Source organism: Thalassophryne amazonica, chromosome 14 (genome assembly GCF_902500255.1).
Source record: "Thalassophryne amazonica chromosome 14, fThaAma1.1, whole genome shotgun sequence".
NCBI classification, from domain to species: domain Eukaryota; kingdom Metazoa; phylum Chordata; class Actinopteri; order Batrachoidiformes; family Batrachoididae; genus Thalassophryne; species Thalassophryne amazonica.
In genome coordinates, this window is record NC_047116.1 from 662,446 (window position 1) to 682,369 (window position 19,924).

At 34.9% G+C, this 19,924-nt stretch overlaps 2 protein-coding genes across 4 annotated transcripts in view; one reads left to right on the plus strand and one right to left on the minus strand.

Annotated features, from left to right (window-relative positions):
- The window catches only part of frzb (frizzled related protein), a 69,343-nt gene extending 68,409 nt beyond the window's left edge, over positions 1–934 (plus strand). The window contains exon 8 of one of the 2 annotated variants that reach the window (XM_034186717.1): positions 367–386. In XM_034186717.1, the coding sequence (XP_034042608.1) occupies positions 367–372 (6 nt within the window). In that variant the 3' untranslated portion in view covers positions 373–386. The other variant, XM_034186716.1, reaches the window with a different exon arrangement.
- A 4,010-nt stretch (positions 935–4,944) lies between these two features.
- dnajc10 (DnaJ (Hsp40) homolog, subfamily C, member 10) overlaps positions 4,945–19,924 on the minus strand; it is a 263,701-nt gene continuing 248,721 nt past the window's right edge. For both annotated transcript variants that reach the window (XM_034185983.1, XM_034185982.1), the window contains 2 exons: positions 5,247–5,354; positions 4,945–5,166 (listed from right to left, as the gene is read on the minus strand). In XM_034185983.1, coding sequence (XP_034041874.1) covers positions 5,155–5,166; positions 5,247–5,354 — 120 coding nt within the window. In that variant the 3' untranslated portion in view covers positions 4,945–5,154. The remainder of the gene's footprint in view (positions 5,167–5,246; positions 5,355–19,924) is intronic.

A 19,924-nucleotide genomic window follows, 5' to 3' on the forward strand; every position in this document is an offset into this window, starting at 1 on the left:
ATGTGTTGTCATTTCAGCCACACCAGTGGCACTGAACATCCATGAGAGTGCTGTGTGGTATTCATGCACATATCGCTTCAGTGTCACTTGAGGTTCACGTGTGCGCTGTGTGCCAGGTCAGTGGCCCTCACACGGTTTGTGTGCGGACCGCTCGAGATTTGTGGCCGTAATTTTCTCCACCATTCCGGACAGCATCCAGGGGACAGTCGGCTGCCACGTGCACGTGTCGGGAGGACCAATTCAGTGATATTCCACATGAGAACGTTATGGCCTCTTTGCCGGTTTTCACACGATTTTGCCTCGTTCCCACCAGTTGCGCGTCAGTGAGATACTAGCCTTGGAAATGAGGTGTGATGTCATCTTAAGAACTGACCCCAGGTCGTGTCTGTGTCCGTACAGAGATGGAATCAAGTGGTGCAGGGTCGAGGACGAGCATCTCAGCGCCAGAGTCGCAACTGAGGCCCAGAGCCGAGTGTACGTGCACATTCCCGTGCATGTGCAGATATTGCACTATGGAGGGATGTCGTCGCTGAATGTCATTTCATCTATCAGACTGCTCTGTCATTTATTCTCTTTGCACAAACATCACTTCATGTTTTAAGTCTGTACATATTTGATGAAGTACTGAATGAAATGGGAGGAGGTTCACAGTTGTAGTACTAACCCATACAGCACATCTCCATGGTTACCACTATAGCCTGTAATTACCCCAGATGTCAGATTGTTAGCATGGTGACGTAATTCAACTCAGAACGTGGACTCTGGTGACGGTAAAGATGGTGTGTTAACATCAGCACAAACAGCAACATGGTTTAAGTCTGATTGTTCCACCGCGACTTCACAGTCCAAAACATGACACAAGCTGAAGTTAGTGCAAGAAACCTAACTTTGTAAATGCTCTGCACAGATCTTTGAACAATTAAACTTCATCTGACACTACACTGTTTGTGATGTTGAACACTGTATGTTCGTTCATCAGGCGGGATGTGGATCATGTGCCGTGCCGCGCCACACTGTGGAACCACCTTGGGTCCTCGATGACAACCACACAGGCATACACTCAGTCCATCCCCACATCTCCAAAATAACCATCTATTTACAGTACCCAGGTGAAACGTGGGCATCCTCACGCCTGCATGTTTGAACCCAGGTTAGGTATCATGTGCTGGCGCCGTGTCTCAACACATTTCAGTGTTGTACTCAAGGCTCAAATCTTCAAATCCAACACATAAACAACAAACAGGAAATGCATCACACAAAGACAGGACAACATTATAATAAAGTGAAACAAGAGCAGAGATTTTTGACGTCCACCAATCCTGATCCGGAGTCTTTGATGGACTAATATCTATCTGTGATGCAAATTTGGTGAGAATCTGTCAAATAGTTTTGATGTATTTCCTGTGTATTTGTATTAAAATTTGTGCCAGTAGGATGGCCTAAGCCAGTGGTGTCCAAAGTATTCCAGAAAGGGCTGAGAGGGTGCAGGTTTTCTTTGCAGCCACTGACTCCAGCAGGTGATTTCACTGATTTAATCTCTTTGAACAGGTGGAATGAGTTCATCAGTGAAATCACCTGCTGGAGTCAGTGGCTGCAAAGAAAACCTGCACCCTCTCAGCCCTTTCTGGAATACTTTGGACACCACTGGCCTAAGCAGAGGATCACCTCTTTGCATCTGGTCTGCTTGAGGTTTCTTCCTCAGTTCATCAGAGGGAGTTTTTTCTTCCCACTGTTGCTCTGGGGTTAGTAAGGTTAGACCTTACTTGTGTAAAGCGCCTTGAGGCAACTTTATTGTGATTTGGCGCTATATAAATGAAAATAAATTGAAATTAAATTAATTTGAATGTAATCCTTCAAAGCCTGTATAAAGAGAAATGTTGATCCAGAAATGGATCACCTCCATAATTTAATGGAGGCCTAATATCCATCTGGGGTGAAAATTTCATCAAAACCTATGCAGTGGTTTTGACGTAATCCTGCTAACAGAGACAAACAAATAAACAAACACCAATGATTTATTACAACCTTGGTGGATGTAAATAACAACAATAATAATAATAATAAAGGATTATTAACAGAGCGCAAGATTTGTACGGGAAAATATCAGACCGAGCAAGGAAGATTAATCATTTGTTCATTATATCGCTATTTTTATATATACAGTGAGGAAAATAAGTATTTGAACATCCTGTGATTTTGCAAGTTCTCCCACTTAGAAATCATGGAGCGGTCTGAAATTTTCATCTTAGGTGCATGTCCACTGTGAGAGACATAATCTAAAAAAAACAAAAAAAATATCCAGAAATCACAATGTATGATTTTTTAAATAATTTATTTGTATGCTACTGCTGCAAATAAGTATTTGAACACCTGTGAAAATCAATGTTAATATTTGGTACAGTAGCCTTTGTTTGCAATTACAGAGGTCAAACGTTTCCTGTAGTTTTTCACCAGGTTTTCACACACTGCAGCAGGGATTTTGGTCCACTCCTCCATACAGATCTTCTCTAGATCTTTCAGGTTTGGAGTTTCAGCTCCCTAGAAAAGTTTTTCCATTGAGTTCAGGTCTGGAGACTGGCCAGGCCACTCCAGGACCTTGAAATCCCTTACCAAAAAATAGTACTGATAAGTATATAAAACGTAAACTAGAAGTATACTTGAAACATACTTGCATATACTACTTTTTGGTAAGGGATGCTTCTTACGGAGCCCCTCCTTAGTTGCCCTGGCTGTGTGTTTGGGGTCATTGTCATGCTGAAGACCCAGCCATGACCCATCTTCAATGCTCTTACTGAGGGAAGGAGGTTGTTTGCCAAAATCTCACAATACATGACGCCATCCATCCTCCCTTCAACACGGTGCAGTCGTCCTGTCCCCTTTGCAGAAGAGCACCCCCAGAGTATGATGTTTCCACCCCCATGCTTCTCGGTTGGGATGGTTTTCTTGGGGTTGTTCTCATCCTCTAAACATGGTAAGTGGAGTTGATTCCAAAAAGCTCTATTCTGGTCTCATCTGACCACATGACCTTCTCCCATGCCTCCTCTGGATCATCCAGATGGTCACTGGTGAACTTCAAATGGGCCTGGACATGTGCTGGCTTGAGCAGGGGGACCTTGCTGCCCTGCAGGATTTTAAACCATGACAGCATCATGTGTTACTAATGTAATCTTTGACTGTGGTCCCAGCTCTCTTCAGGTCATTGACCAGGTCCTCCTGTGTAGTTCTGAGCTTTCTCAGAATCATCCTTACCCCGCAAAGTGAGATCTTGCATGGAATCCCAGACCGAGGGAGACTGACAGTCATCTTGAGTTTCTTCCACTTTCTAATAAATAATCATAACAGTTGTTGTCTTCTACCAAGCTGTTTGCCTGTTGTCCTGTAGTCCATCCCAGCCTTGTGTAGGTCTACAGTTTTGTCCCTGGTGTCCTTGGCTATGGTGGACAGGTTGGAGTGTGATTGATTGTGTGAACAGGTGTCTTTTGTACAGGTAACAAGTTCAAACAGGTGCAATTAATACAGGTAAAGAGTGCAGAATAAGAGGGCTTCTTAAAGAAAAATTAACAGGTCTGTGAGAGACAGAATTCTTGCTGGTTGGTAGGTGTTCAAATACTTATTTTCCTCACTCTGTGTGTGTGTGTATATATATATATATATATATATACACAAACATGCAAAATTATGGTATTGCTCAAATATGAAAGCTGCTTGACTCATAGTCAGACCCGTTCCCATGAAGAACTTGCTAACAGACGGTCCGCCGTTAGGTGGTAAACTTTGTGTTCTGTTCCGATGCATCTATATATTTATGCTATATGTTCATGTCCAACTTGGTTTTCTGTTTTCATGGGTACTGGTATGATTTGGGAAAATATCAGAGCGGAAATCAGTCAGTCAGAGCGCGTAGCGTCGCAGCCATTTAATAATCGTGTGTAGATGATAACAAGAACCTAAACAATTTATAAATACATTAAGACAGTAAATTAACATTTAACAAATACGTAATTAACAGAAAATAAAATGGTCGAGTTCTTTTTATAAAAAAGGTTGAGGTCTAAGGTTCTAAAAACGTTGTGTTTAACAGAATGTGTGTGTGAGTCTGCAGGAGAAAAAGGATGCAACAGCTTTAATACAATAAGTACAACCGCCGTTCGGTCTCGTCCGCTCGCTCAGTGATAACTGCAGAACTCACCTCTTACACGCTGTGAGGTGCCCCCTGCTGGTCTCTTTCAGAGACCACGTCACACACCATTCCAATTCATAGAAACTTTGCACAATTTATTACTCTTGAAAACTGTCAGCTATCTATTTTATAAACACGACCCAATCTAGAGCCGTGGATCCCCACAGACAACACGCGAGTGAATAATATGAAACACAGCCCACTTACCTTTGGGTACAGTAAGACAAGAAGCACCAGGACCTTAAAGATTTGGACCTTCATTCTACCGCAAAGATATCAGCATCACCAAACACCTCTGACCTTTGACTTCATGACTCTATATGATCTTCCCGGACACCTCTGGATCTCAAAGTCCAAGCACCCACAGTCATGAACATCCCTGCTGAGATCAGTGAATGTCGAAGTTCAACACTTTCCCCACACAGACACTTCTGATGGACAGGTCCAAGAAGTGACTGAAAGCCTGGATCACAGTCTGGATTGAGGACCATCTCAAACCCAGACACTCTGACTCCTCACTCAGGGTTCTGAAGTGCTGCACTCAGAGTGTCCACTGATTCCACAAACATCACAGCATCGTCCACCAAGTTAACTGTAAAACTTTAGTTGTCAACAAAAGCACCAAGTCACTGGTCTCCACCTAACCAGGGTTACGTCTGAACCTCTCCTGGGCTGGGTAAGCGCTAAACCTTGTTCTGATGCAAATGAATAGATTTTAAGCAACTTCCGAAAACTGAAACGGAAACACAGAAAAAGTGCACAAGTGTTCTAAATGACTTTTATTGTGAAAGTCAGGATTGTCTGTAACAGTTCCATAAATAAAAACAAAAAGCAGAAACATTCAGCAGATTCCGATTTGTGTCTTCACTGAGGAGTGTTGAATAACTGATTGCAGTTTTAGAAGATCAATTACACCTTCGCCTCTCCACCACCAATCAGATAGCTGGTTCATATTTTGGCTCCACCCCCAACTATCACAGCTCATCCTACAGAAACAAGATGGTGGCCAAGTCAGAGCGCATATTTACTGTTTGGCTAAAACTAGCTGAAACAAACAGGTGGCTACCTTTGGCTTGGCGTGTAACCGTGGCAACACCTGTTTTAGTCTCTGTCTGATGATGTCAGCAATTACATTTGCATCACGACTGTTGACATCTTCACCGCCATGAACGTGCTGTAAACAAAGTTACAACTCATGAAGAGGTCATCCAGACAACAGTGATGGAAAGGTCAAAGATCATAAGTCAATCAGAGGTCAAGATCTTTTGACTCCAAAAACAAATGGCTTTTGATCCCATCAATATGCTAAAAAAAAGTACAAACAACTTTTAACCAGTCAGCCAGGAACCTGCCAGGAACCTGCTTATAACGGTTAGAAACAGACGAGAAGTCAACCTGTAAATGAACTAAATCTTTGAATCAGTTTATAACCGTTAGTAACAGACAGACAGTCAACCTGTAAATTAATTAAATCTTTGAATCAGTTTATAACCGTTAGTAACAGACGGACAGTCAACCTGTAAATTAATTCAATCTTTGAATCAGTTTATAACCGTTAGTAACAGACGGACAGTCAACCTGTAAATGAACTAAATCTTTGAATCAGTTTATAACTGTTAGTAACAGACGGACAGTCAACCTGTAAATTAATTAAATCTTTGAATCAGTTTATAACCGTTAGAAACAGACGGACAGTCAACCTGAAAATTAATTAAATCTTTGAATCAGTTTATAACCGTTAGAAACAGACGGACAGTCAACCTGTAAATTAATTAAATCTTTGAATCAGTTTATAACTGTTAGAAACAGACGGACAGTCAACCTGTAAATTAATTAAATCTTTGAATCAGTTTATAACCGTTAGAAACAGACGGACAGTCAACCTGTAAATTAATTAAATCTTTGAATCAGTTTATAACCGTTAGTAACAGACGGACAGTCAACCTGTAAATTAATTAAATCTTTGAATCAGTTTATAACCGTTAGTAACAGACGGACAGTCAACCTGTAAATTAATTAAATCTTTGAATCAGTTTATAACCGTTAGTAACAGACGGACAGTCAACCTGTAAATTAAATCTTTGAATCAGTTTATAACCGTTAGTAACAGACGGACAGTCAACCTGTAAATGAACTAAATCTTTGAATCAGTTTATAACTGTTAGTAACAGACGGACAGTCAACCTGTAAATTAATTAAATCTTTGAATCAGTTTATAACCGTTAGAAACAGACGGACAGTCAACGTGTAAATTAATTAAATCTTTGAATCAGTTTATAACCGTTAGTAACAGACGGACAGTCAACCTGTAAATGAACTAAATCTTTGAATCAGTTTATAACTGTTAGTAACACACAGACAGTCAACCTGTAAATTAACTAAATCTTTGAATCAGTTTATAACCGTTAGTAACACACAGACAGTCAACCTGTAAATTAACTAAATCTTTGAATCAGTTTATAACCGTTAGTAACAGACGAACAGTCGTTAACCTGCAAATTAACTAAATCTTTGAATCAGTTTATCACTGTTGATAATAGACCGACAGTCGTTAACCTGCAAATTAACTAAATCTTTGAACCAGTTTATCACTGTTAGTAACAGACGAACAGTCGTTAACCTGCAAATTAACTAAATCTTTGAATCAGTTTATCACTGTTGATAATAGACGAACAGTCGTTAACGTGCAAATTAACTAAATCTTTGAATCAGTTTATAACCGTTAGTAAGAGATGAACAGTCGTTAACCTGCAAATGAACTAAATCTTTGAATCAGTTTATAACCGTTAGTAAGAGATGAACAGTCGTTAACCTGCAAATGAACTAAATCTTTGAATCAGTTTATAACCGTTAGTAAGAGATGAACAGTCGTTAACCTGCAAATGAACTAAATCTTTGAAACAGTTTATCACTGTTGATAATAGACCAACAGTCGTTAACGTGCAAATTAACTAAATCTTTCAATCAGTTTATAACCGTTAGTAAGAGACGAACAGTCGTTAACCTGCAAATGAACTAAATCTTTGAATCAGTTTATCACTGTTGAAAATAGACCGACAGTCATTAACCTGCAAATGAACTAAATCTTTGAATCAGTTTATAACCGTTAGTAATAGACGAACAGTCAACCTGTAAATTAATTAAATCTTTGAATCAGTTTATAACCGTTAGTAACAGACGGACAGTCAACCTGTAAATTAATTCAATCTTTGAATCAGTTTATAACCGTTAGTAACAGACGGACAGTCAACCTGTAAATGAATTAAATCTTTGAATCAGTTTATAACTGTTAGTAACAGACGGACAGTCAACCTGTAAATTAATTAAATCTTTGAATCAGTTTATAACTGTTAGAAACAGACGGACAGTCAACCTGAAAATTAATTAAATCTTTGAATCAGTTTATAACCGTTAGAAACAGACGGACAGTCAACCTGTAAATTAATTAAATCTTTGAATCAGTTTATAACTGTTAGTAACAGACGGACAGTCAACCTGTAAATTAATTAAATCTTTGAATCAGTTTATAACTGTTAGAAACAGACGGACAGTCAACCTGTAAATTAATTAAATCTTTGAATCAGTTTATAACCGTTAGAAACAGACGGACAGTCAACCTGTAAATTAATTAAATCTTTGAATCAGTTTATAACCGTTAGTAACAGACGGACAGTCAACCTGTAAATTAATTAAATCTTTGAATCAGTTTATAACCGTTAGTAACAGACGGACAGTCAACCTGTAAATTAATTAAATCTTTGAATCAGTTTATAACCGTTAGTAACAGACGGACAGTCAACCTGTAAATTAAATCTTTGAATCAGTTTATAACCGTTAGTAACAGACGGACAGTCAACCTGTAAATTAACTAAATCTTTGAATCAGTTTATAACTGTTAGTAACAGACGGACAGTCAACCTGTAAATTAATTAAATCTTTGAATCAGTTTATAACCGTTAGAAACAGACGGACAGTCAACCTGTAAATTAATTAAATCTTTGAATCAGTTTATAACCGTTAGTAACACACAGACAGTCAACCTGTAAATTAACTAAATCTTTGAATCAGTTTATAACCGTTAGTAACACACAGACAGTCAACCTGTAAATTAACTAAATCTTTGAATCAGTTTATAACCGTTAGTAACAGACGAACAGTCGTTAACCTGCAAATTAACTAAATCTTTGAATCAGTTTATCACTGTTGATAATAGACGAACAGTCGTTAACCTGCAAATGAACTAAATCTTTGAATCAGTTTATAACCGTTAGTAAGAGATGAACAGTCGTTAACCTGCAAATGAACTAAATCTTTGAAACAGTTTATCACTGTTGATAATAGACCAACAGTCGTTAACGTGCAAATTAACTAAATCTTTCAATCAGTTTATAACCGTTAGTAAGAGACGAACAGTCGTTAACCTGCAAATTAACTAAATCTTTGAACCAGTTTATCACTGTTAGTAACAGACGAACAGTCGTTAACCTGCAAATGAACTAAATCTTTGAATCAGTTTATAACCGTTAGTAACAGACGAACAGTCGTTAACCTGCAAATTAACTAAATCTTTGAATCAGTTTATCACTGTTGATAATAGACGAACAGTCGTTAACCTGCAAATGAACTAAATCTTTGAATCAGTTTATAACCGTTAGTAAGAGATGAACAGTCGTTAACCTGCAAATGAACTAAATCTTTGAAACAGTTTATCACTGTTGATAATAGACCAACAGTCGTTAACGTGCAAATTAACTAAATCTTTCAATCAGTTTATAACCGTTAGTAAGAGACGAACAGTCGTTAACCTGCAAATGAACTAAATCTTTGAATCAGTTTATCACTGTTGAAAATAGACCGACAGTCATTAACCTGCAAATGAACTAAATCTTTGAATCAGTTTATAACCGTTAGTAATAGACGAACAGTCAACCTGTAAATTAATTAAATCTTTGAATCAGTTTATAACCGTTAGTAACAGACGGACAGTCAACCTGTAAATTAATTAAATCTTTGAATCAGTTTATAACCGTTAGTAACAGACGGACAGTCAACCTGTAAATGAACTAAATCTTTGAATCAGTTTATAACTGTTAGTAACAGACGGACAGTCAACCTGTAAATTAATTAAATCTTTGAATCAGTTTATAACCGTTAGTAACAGACGGACAGTCAACCTGTAAATTAATTAAATCTTTGAATCAGTTTATAACCGTTAGTAACAGACGGACAGTCAACCTGTAAATTAATTCAATCTTTGAATCAGTTTATAACCGTTAGTAACAGACGGACAGTCAACCTGTAAATGAACTAAATCTTTGAATCAGTTTATAACCTGTTAGTAACAGACGGACAGTCAACCTGTAAATTAATTAAATCTTTGAATCAGTTTATAACCGTTAGTAACAGACGGACAGTCAACCTGTAAATTAACTTAAATCTTTGAATCAGTTTATAACCGTTAGTAACAGACGGACAGTCAACCTGTAAATTAATTAAATCTTTGAATCAGTTTATAACCGTTAGTAACAGACGGACAGTCAACCTGTAAATTAACTAAATCTTTGAATCAGTTTATAACTGTTAGTAACAGACGGACAGTCAACCTGTAAATTAATTAAATCTTTGAATCAGTTTATAACTGTTAGAAACAGACGGACAGTCAACCTGTAAATTAATTAAATCTTTGAATCAGTTTATAACCGTTAGAAACAGACGGACAGTCAACCTGTAAATTAATTAAATCTTTGAATCAGTTTATAACCGTTAGTAACAGACGGACAGTCAACCTGTAAATTAATTAAATCTTTGAATCAGTTTATAACCGTTAGTAACAGACGGACAGTCAACCTGTAAATTAATTAAATCTTTGAATCAGTTTATAACCGTTAGTAACAGACGGACAGTCAACCTGTAAATTAAATCTTTGAATCAGTTTATAACCGTTAGTAACAGACGGACAGTCAACCTGTAAATGAACTAAATCTTTGAATCAGTTTATAACTGTTAGTAACAGACGGACAGTCAACCTGTAAATTAATTAAATCTTTGAATCAGTTTATAACTGTTAGTAACAGACGGACAGTCAACCTGTAAATTAATTAAATCTTTGAATCAGTTTATAACCGTTAGAAACAGACGGACAGTCAACCTGTAAATTAATTAAATCTTTGAATCAGTTTATAACCGTTAGTAACAGACGGACAGTCAACCTGTAAATGAACTAAATCTTTGAATCAGTTTATAACTGTTAGTAACACACAGACAGTCAACCTGTAAATTAACTAAATCTTTGAATCAGTTTATAACCGTTAGTAACACACAGACAGTCAACCTGTAAATTAACTAAATCTTTGAATCAGTTTATAACCGTTAGTAACAGACGAACAGTCGTTAACCTGCAAATTAACTAAATCTTTGAATCAGTTTATCACTGTTGATAATAGACCGACAGTCGTTAACCTGCAAATTAACTAAATCTTTGAACCAGTTTATCACTGTTAGTAACAGACGAACAGTCGTTAACCTGCAAATGAACTAAATCTTTGAATCAGTTTATAACCGTTAGTAACAGACGAACAGTCGTTAACCTGCAAATTAACTAAATCTTTGAATCAGTTTATCACTGTTGATAATAGACGAACAGTCGTTAACCTGCAAATGAACTAAATCTTTGAATCAGTTTATAACCGTTAGTAAGAGATGAACAGTCGTTAACCTGCAAATGAACTAAATCTTTGAAACAGTTTATCACTGTTGATAATAGACCAACAGTCGTTAACGTGCAAATTAACTAAATCTTTCAATCAGTTTATAACCGTTAGTAAGAGACGAACAGTCGTTAACCTGCAAATGAACTAAATCTTTGAATCAGTTTATCACTGTTGAAAATAGACCGACAGTCATTAACCTGCAAATGAACTAAATCTTTGAATCAGTTTATAACCGTTAGTAATAGACGAACAGTCAACCTGTAAATTAATTAAATCTTTGAATCAGTTTATAACCGTTAGTAACAGACGGACAGTCAACCTGTAAATTAATTAAATCTTTGAATCAGTTTATAACCGTTAGTAACAGACGGACAGTCAACCTGTAAATTAATTCAATCTTTGAATCAGTTTATAACCGTTAGTAACAGACGGACAGTCAACCTGTAAATGAACTAAATCTTTGAATCAGTTTATAACTGTTAGTAACAGACGGACAGTCAACCTGTAAATTAATTAAATCTTTGAATCAGTTTATAACCGTTAGTAACAGACGGACAGTCAACCTGTAAATTAATTAAATCTTTGAATCAGTTTATAACCGTTAGTAACAGACGGACAGTCAACCTGTAAATTAATTCAATCTTTGAATCAGTTTATAACCGTTAGTAACAGACGGACAGTCAACCTGTAAATGAACTAAATCTTTGAATCAGTTTATAACTGTTAGTAACAGACGGACAGTCAACCTGTAAATTAATTAAATCTTTGAATCAGTTTATAACCGTTAGAAACAGACGGACAGTCAACCTGTAAATTAATTAAATCTTTGAATCAGTTTATAACTGTTAGTAACAGACGGACAGTCAACCTGTAAATTAATTAAATCTTTGAATCAGTTTATAACTGTTAGAAACAGACGGACAGTCAACCTGTAAATTAATTAAATCTTTGAATCAGTTTATAACCGTTAGAAACAGACGGACAGTCAACCTGTAAATTAATTAAATCTTTGAATCAGTTTATAACCGTTAGTAACAGACGGACAGTCAACCTGTAAATTAATTAAATCTTTGAATCAGTTTATAACCGTTAGTAACAGACGGACAGTCAACCTGTAAATTAATTAAATCTTTGAATCAGTTTATAACCGTTAGTAACAGACGGACAGTCAACCTGTAAATTAAATCTTTGAATCAGTTTATAACCGTTAGTAACAGACGGACAGTCAACCTGTAAATGAACTAAATCTTTGAATCAGTTTATAACTGTTAGTAACAGAAGGACAGTCAACCTGTAAATTAATTAAATCTTTGAATCAGTTTATAACCGTTAGAAACAGACGGACAGTCAACCTGTAAATTAATTAAATCTTTGAATCAGTTTATAACCGTTAGTAACAGACGGACAGTCAACCTGTAAATTAATTAAATCTTTGAATCAGTTTATAACCGTTAGTAACAGACGGACAGTCAACCTGTAAATTAAATCTTTGAATCAGTTTATAACCGTTAGTAACAGACGGACAGTCAACCTGTAAATTAATTAAATCTTTGAATCAGTTTATAACCGTTAGAAACAGACGGACAGTCAACCTGTAAATTAATTAAATCTTTGAATCAGTTTATAACCGTTAGTAACAGACGGACAGTCAACCTGTAAATGAACTAAATCTTTGAATCAGTTTATAACTGTTAGTAACAGAAGGACAGTCAACCTGTAAATTAATTAAATCTTTGAATCAGTTTATAACCGTTAGAAACAGACGGACAGTCAACCTGTAAATTAATTAAATCTTTGAATCAGTTTATAACCGTTAGTAACAGACGGACAGTCAACCTGTAAATTAATTAAATCTTTGAATCAGTTTATAACCGTTAGTAACAGACGGACAGTCAACCTGTAAATTAAATCTTTGAATCAGTTTATAACCGTTAGTAACAGACGGACAGTCAACCTGTAAATTAATTAAATCTTTGAATCAGTTTATAACCGTTAGAAACAGACGGACAGTCAACCTGTAAATTAATTAAATCTTTGAATCAGTTTATAACCGTTAGTAACAGACGGACAGTCAACCTGTAAATGAACTAAATCTTTGAATCAGTTTATAACTGTTAGTAACACACAGACAGTCAACCTGTAAATTAACTAAATCTTTGAATCAGTTTATAACCGTTAGAAACAGACGGACAGTCAACCTGTAAATTAATTAAATCTTTGAATCAGTTTATAACCGTTAGAAACAGACGGACAGTCAACCTGTAAATTAATTAAATCTTTGAATCAGTTTATAACCGTTAGTAACAGACGGACAGTCAACCTGTAAATTAATTAAATATTTGAATCAGTTTATAACCGTTAGTAACAGACGGACAGTCAACCTGTAAATTAATTAAATCTTTGAATCAGTTTATAACCGTTAGTAACAGACGGACAGTCAACCTGTAAATTAAATCTTTGAATCAGTTTATAACTGTTAGTAACAGACGGACAGTCAACCTGTAAATTAATTAAATCTTTGAATCAGTTTATAACCGTTAGAAACAGACGGACAGTCAACCTGTAAATTAATTAAATCTTTGAATCAGTTTATAACCGTTAGTAACAGACGGACAGTCAACCTGTAAATGAACTAAATCTTTGAATCAGTTTATAACTGTTAGTAACACACAGACAGTCAACCTGTAAATTAACTAAATCTTTGAATCAGTTTATAACCGTTAGTAACACACAGACAGTCAACCTGTAAATTAACTAAATCTTTGAATCAGTTTATAACCGTTAGTAACAGACGAACAGTCGTTAACCTGCAAATTAACTAAATCTTTGAATCAGTTTATCACTGTTGATAATAGACCGACAGTCGTTAACCTGCAAATTAACTAAATCTTTGAACCAGTTTATCACTGTTAGTAACAGACGAACAGTCGTTAACCTGCAAATGAACTAAATCTTTGAATCAGTTTATAACCGTTAGTAACAGACGAACAGTCGTTAACCTGCAAATTAACTAAATCTTTGAATCAGTTTATCACTGTTGATAATAGACGAACAGTCGTTAACCTGCAAATGAACTAAATCTTTGAATCAGTTTATAACCGTTAGTAAGAGATGAACAGTCGTTAACCTGCAAATGAACTAAATCTTTGAAACAGTTTATCACTGTTGATAATAGACCAACAGTCGTTAACGTGCAAATTAACTAAATCTTTCAATCAGTTTATAACCGTTAGTAAGAGACGAACAGTCGTTAACCTGCAAATGAACTAAATCTTTGAATCAGTTTATCACTGTTGAAAATAGACCGACAGTCATTAACCTGCAAATGAACTAAATCTTTGAATCAGTTTATAACCGTTAGTAATAGACGAACAGTCAACCTGTAAATTAATTAAATCTTTGAATCAGTTTATAACCGTTAGTAACAGACGGACAGTCAACCTGTAAATTAATTAAATCTTTGAATCAGTTTATAACCGTTAGTAACAGACGGACAGTCAACCTGTAAATGAACTAAATCTTTGAATCAGTTTATAACTGTTAGTAACAGACGGACAGTCAACCTGTAAATTAATTAAATCTTTGAATCAGTTTATAACCGTTAGTAACAGACGGACAGTCAACCTGTAAATTAATTAAATCTTTGAATCAGTTTATAACCGTTAGTAACAGACGGACAGTCAACCTGTAAATTAATTCAATCTTTGAATCAGTTTATAACCGTTAGAAACAGACGGACAGTCAACCTGTAAATTAATTAAATCTTTGAATCAGTTTATAACCGTTAGTAACAGACGGACAGTCAACCTGTAAATTAATTCAATCTTTGAATCAGTTTATAACCGTTAGTAACAGACGGACAGTCAACCTGTAAATGAACTAAATCTTTGAATCAGTTTATAACTGTTAGTAACAGACGGACAGTCAACCTGTAAATTAATTAAATCTTTGAATCAGTTTATAACCGTTAGAAACAGACGGACAGTCAACCTGAAAATTAATTAAATCTTTGAATCAGTTTATAACCGTTAGAAACAGACGGACAGTCAACCTGTAAATTAATTAAATCTTTGAATCAGTTTATAACTGTTAGTAACAGACGGACAGTCAACCTGTAAATTAATTAAATCTTTGAATCAGTTTATAACTGTTAGAAACAGACGGACAGTCAACCTGTAAATTAATTAAATCTTTGAATCAGTTTATAACCGTTAGAAACAGACGGACAGTCAACCTGTAAATTAATTAAATCTTTGAATCAGTTTATAACCGTTAGTAACAGACGGACAGTCAACCTGTAAATTAATTAAATCTTTGAATCAGTTTATAACCGTTAGTAACAGACGGACAGTCAACCTGTAAATTAATTAAATCTTTGAATCAGTTTATAACCGTTAGTAACAGACGGACAGTCAACCTGTAAATTAAATCTTTGAATCAGTTTATAACCGTTAGTAACAGACGGACAGTCAACCTGTAAATGAACTAAATCTTTGAATCAGTTTATAACTGTTAGTAACAGACGGACAGTCAACCTGTAAATTAATTAAATCTTTGAATCAGTTTATAACCGTTAGAAACAGACGGACAGTCAACCTGTAAATTAATTAAATCTTTGAATCAGTTTATAACCGTTAGTAACAGACGGACAGTCAACCTGTAAATGAACTAAATCTTTGAATCAGTTTATAACTGTTAGTAACACACAGACAGTCAACCTGTAAATTAACTAAATCTTTGAATCAGTTTATAACCGTTAGTAACACACAGACAGTCAACCTGTAAATTAACTAAATCTTTGAATCAGTTTATAACCGTTAGTAACAGACGAACAGTCGTTAACCTGCAAATTAACTAAATCTTTGAATCAGTTTATCACTGTTGATAATAGACCGACAGTCGTTAACCTGCAAATTAACTAAATCTTTGAACCAGTTTATCACTGTTAGTAACAGACAAACAGTCGTTAACCTGCAAATGAACTAAATCTTTGAATCAGTTTATAACCGTTAGTAACAGACGAACAGTCGTTAACCTGCAAATTAACTAAATCTTTGAATCAGTTTATCACTGTTGATAATAGACGAACAGTCGTTAACCTGCAAATGAACTAAATCTTTGAATCAGTTTATAACCGTTAGTAAGAGATGAACAGTCGTTAACCTGCAAATGAACTAAATCTTTGAAACAGTTTATCACTGTTGATAATAGACCAACAGTCGTTAACGTGCAAATTAACTAAATCTTTCAATCAGTTTATAACCGTTAGTAAGAGACGAACAGTCGTTAACCTGCAAATGAACTAAATCTTTGAATCAGTTTATAACCGTTAGTAAGAGATGAGCAGTCGTTAACCTGCAAATGAACTAAATCTTTGAAACAGTTTATCACTGTTGATAATAGACCAACAGTCGTTAACGTGCAAATTAACTAAATCTTTCAATCAGTTTATAACCGTTAGTAAGAGACGAACAGTCGTTAACCTGCAAATTAACTAAATCTTTGAATCAGTTTATAACCGTTAGTAACAGACGGACAGTCAACCTGTAAATTAATTAAATCTTTGAATCAGTTTATAACCGTTACAAACAGACGGACAGTCAACCTGTAAATTAATTAAATCTTTGAATCAGTTTATAACCGTTAGTAACAGACGGACAGTCAACCTGTAAATGAACTAAATCTTTGAATCAGTTTATAACTGTTAGTAACACACAGACAGTCAACCTGTAAATTAACTAAATCTTTGAATCAGTTTATAACCGTTAGTAACACACAGACAGTCAACCTGTAAATTAACTAAATCTTTGAATCAGTTTATAACCGTTAGTAACAGACGAACAGTCGTTAACCTGCAAATTAACTAAATCTTTGAATCAGTTTATCACTGTTGATAATAGACCGACAGTCGTTAACCTGCAAATTAACTAAATCTTTGAACCAGTTTATCACTGTTAGTAACAGACAAACAGTCGTTAACCTGCAAATGAACTAAATCTTTGAATCAGTTTATAACCGTTAGTAACAGATGAACAGTCGTTAACCTGCAAATTAACTAAATCTTTGAATCAGTTTATCACTGTTGATAATAGACGAACAGTCGTTAACCTGCAAATGAACTAAATCTTTGAATCAGTTTATAACCGTTAGTAAGAGATGAACAGTCGTTAACCTGCAAATGAACTAAATCTTTGAAACAGTTTATCACTGTTGATAATAGACCAACAGTCGTTAACGTGCAAATTAACTAAATCTTTCAATCAGTTTATAACCGTTAGTAAGAGACGAACAGTCGTTAACCTGCAAATGAACTAAATCTTTGAATCAGTTTATCACTGTTGAAAATAGACCGACAGTCATTAACCTGCAAATGAACTAAATCTTTGAATCAGTTTATAACCGTTAGTAATAGACGAACAGTCAACCTGTAAATTAATTAAATCTTTGAATCAGTTTATAACCATTAGTAACAGACGGACAGTCAACCTGTAAATTAATTAAATCTTTGAATCAGTTTATAACCGTTAGTAACAGACGGACAGTCAACCTGTAAATGAACTAAATCTTTGAATCAGTTTATAACTGTTAGTAACAGACGGACAGTCAACCTGTAAATTAATTAAATCTTTGAATCAGTTTATAACCGTTAGTAACAGACGGACAGTCAACCTGTAAATTAATTAAATCTTTGAATCAGTTTATAACCGTTAGTAACAGACGGACAGTCAACCTGTAAATTAATTCAATCTTTGAATCAGTTTATAACCGTTAGTAACAGACGGACAGTCAACCTGTAAATGAACTAAATCTTTGAATCAGTTTATAACTGTTAGTAACACACAGACAGTCAACCTGTAAATTAACTAAATCTTTGAATCAGTTTATAACCGTTAGTAACACACAGACAGTCAACCTGTAAATTAACTAAATCTTTTAATCAGTTTATAACCGTTAGTAACAGACGAACAGTCGTTAACCTGCAAATTAACTAAATCTTTGAATCAGTTTATCACTGTTGATAATAGACCAACAGTCGTTAACCTGCAAATGAACTAAATCTTTGAATCAGTTTATAACCGTTAGTAACAGACGAACAGTCGTTAACCTGCAAATTAACTAAATCTTTGAATCAGTTTATCACTGTTAGTAACAGACGAACAGTCGTTAACCTGCAAATGAACTAAATCTTTGAATCAGTTTATAACCGTTAGTAACAGACGAACAGTCGTTAACCTGCAAATTAACTAAATCTTTGAATCAGTTTATCACTGTTGATAATAGACGAACAGTCGTTAACCTGCAAATGAACTAAATCTTTGAATCAGTTTATAACCGTTAGTAAGAGATGAGCAGTCGTTAACCTGCAAATGAACTAAATCTTTGAAACAGTTTATCACTGTTGATAATAGACCAACAGTCGTTAACGTGCAAATTAACTAAATCTTTCAATCAGTTTATAACCGTTAGTAAGAGACGAACAGTCGTTAACCTGCAAATTAACTAAATCTTTGAATCAGTTTATAACCGTTAGTAACAGACGGACAGTCAACCTGTAAATTAATTAAATCTTTGAATCAGTTTATAACCGTTAGTAACAGACGGACAGTCAACCTGTAAATTAATTCAATCTTTGAATCAGTTTATAACCGTTAGTAACAGACGGACAGTCAACCTGTAAATGAACTAAATCTTTGAATCAGTTTATAACTGTTAGTAACACACAGACAGTCAACCTGTAAATTAACTAAATCTTTGAATCAGTTTATAACCGTTAGTAACACACAGACAGTCAACCTGTAAATTAACTAAATCTTTTAATCAGTTTATAACCGTTAGTAACAGACGAACAGTCGTTAACCTGCAAATTAACTAAATCTTTGAATCAGTTTATCACTGTTGATAATAGACCAACAGTCGTTAACCTGCAAATGAACTAAATCTTTGAATCAGTTTATAACCGTTAGTAACAGACGAACAGTCGTTAACCTGCAAATTAACTAAATCTTTGAATCAGTTTATCACTGTTAGTAACAGACGAACAGTCGTTAACCTGCAAATGAACTAAATCTTTGAATCAGTTTATAACCGTTAGTAACAGACGAACAGTCGTTAACCTGCAAATTAACTAAATCTTTGAATCAGTTTATCACTGTTGATAATAGACGAACAGTCGTTAACCTGCAAATGAACTAAATCTTTGAATCAGTTTATAACCGTTAGTAAGAGATGAACAGTCGTTAACCTGCAAATGAACTAAATCTTTGAAACAGTTTATCACTGTTGATAATAGACCAACAGTCGTTAACGTGCAAATTAACTAAATCTTTGCAATCAGTTTATAACCGTTAGTAAGAGACGAACAGTCGTAACCTGCAAATTAACTAAATCTTTGAATCAGTTTATAAACTGATAGTAACAGACGGACAGTCAACCTGTAAATTAATTAAATCTTTGAATCAGTTTATAACCGTTAGAAACAGACGGACAGTCAACCTGTAAATTAATTAAATCTTTGAATCAGTTTATAACCGTTAGTAACAGACGGACAGTCAACCTGTAAATGAACTAAATCTTTGAATCAGTTTATAACTGTTAGTAACACACAGACAGTCAACCTGTAAATTAACTAAATCTTTGAATCAGTTTATAACCGTTAGTAACACACAGACAGTCAACCTGTAAATTAACTAAATCTTTGAATCAGTTTATAACCGTTAGTAACAGACGAACAGTCGTTAACCTGCAAATTAACTAAATCTTTGAATCAGTTTATCACTGTTGATAATAGACCGACAGTCGTTAACCTGCAAATTAACTAAATCTTTGAACCAGTTTATCACTGTTAGTAACAGACGAACAGTCGTTAACCTGCAAATGAACTAAATCTTTGAATCAGTTTATAACCGTTAGTAACAGACGAACAGTCGTTAACCTGCAAATTAACTAAATCTTTGAATCAGTTTATCACTGTTGATAATAGACGAACAGTCGTTAACCTGCAAATGAACTAAATCTTTGAATCAGTTTATAACCG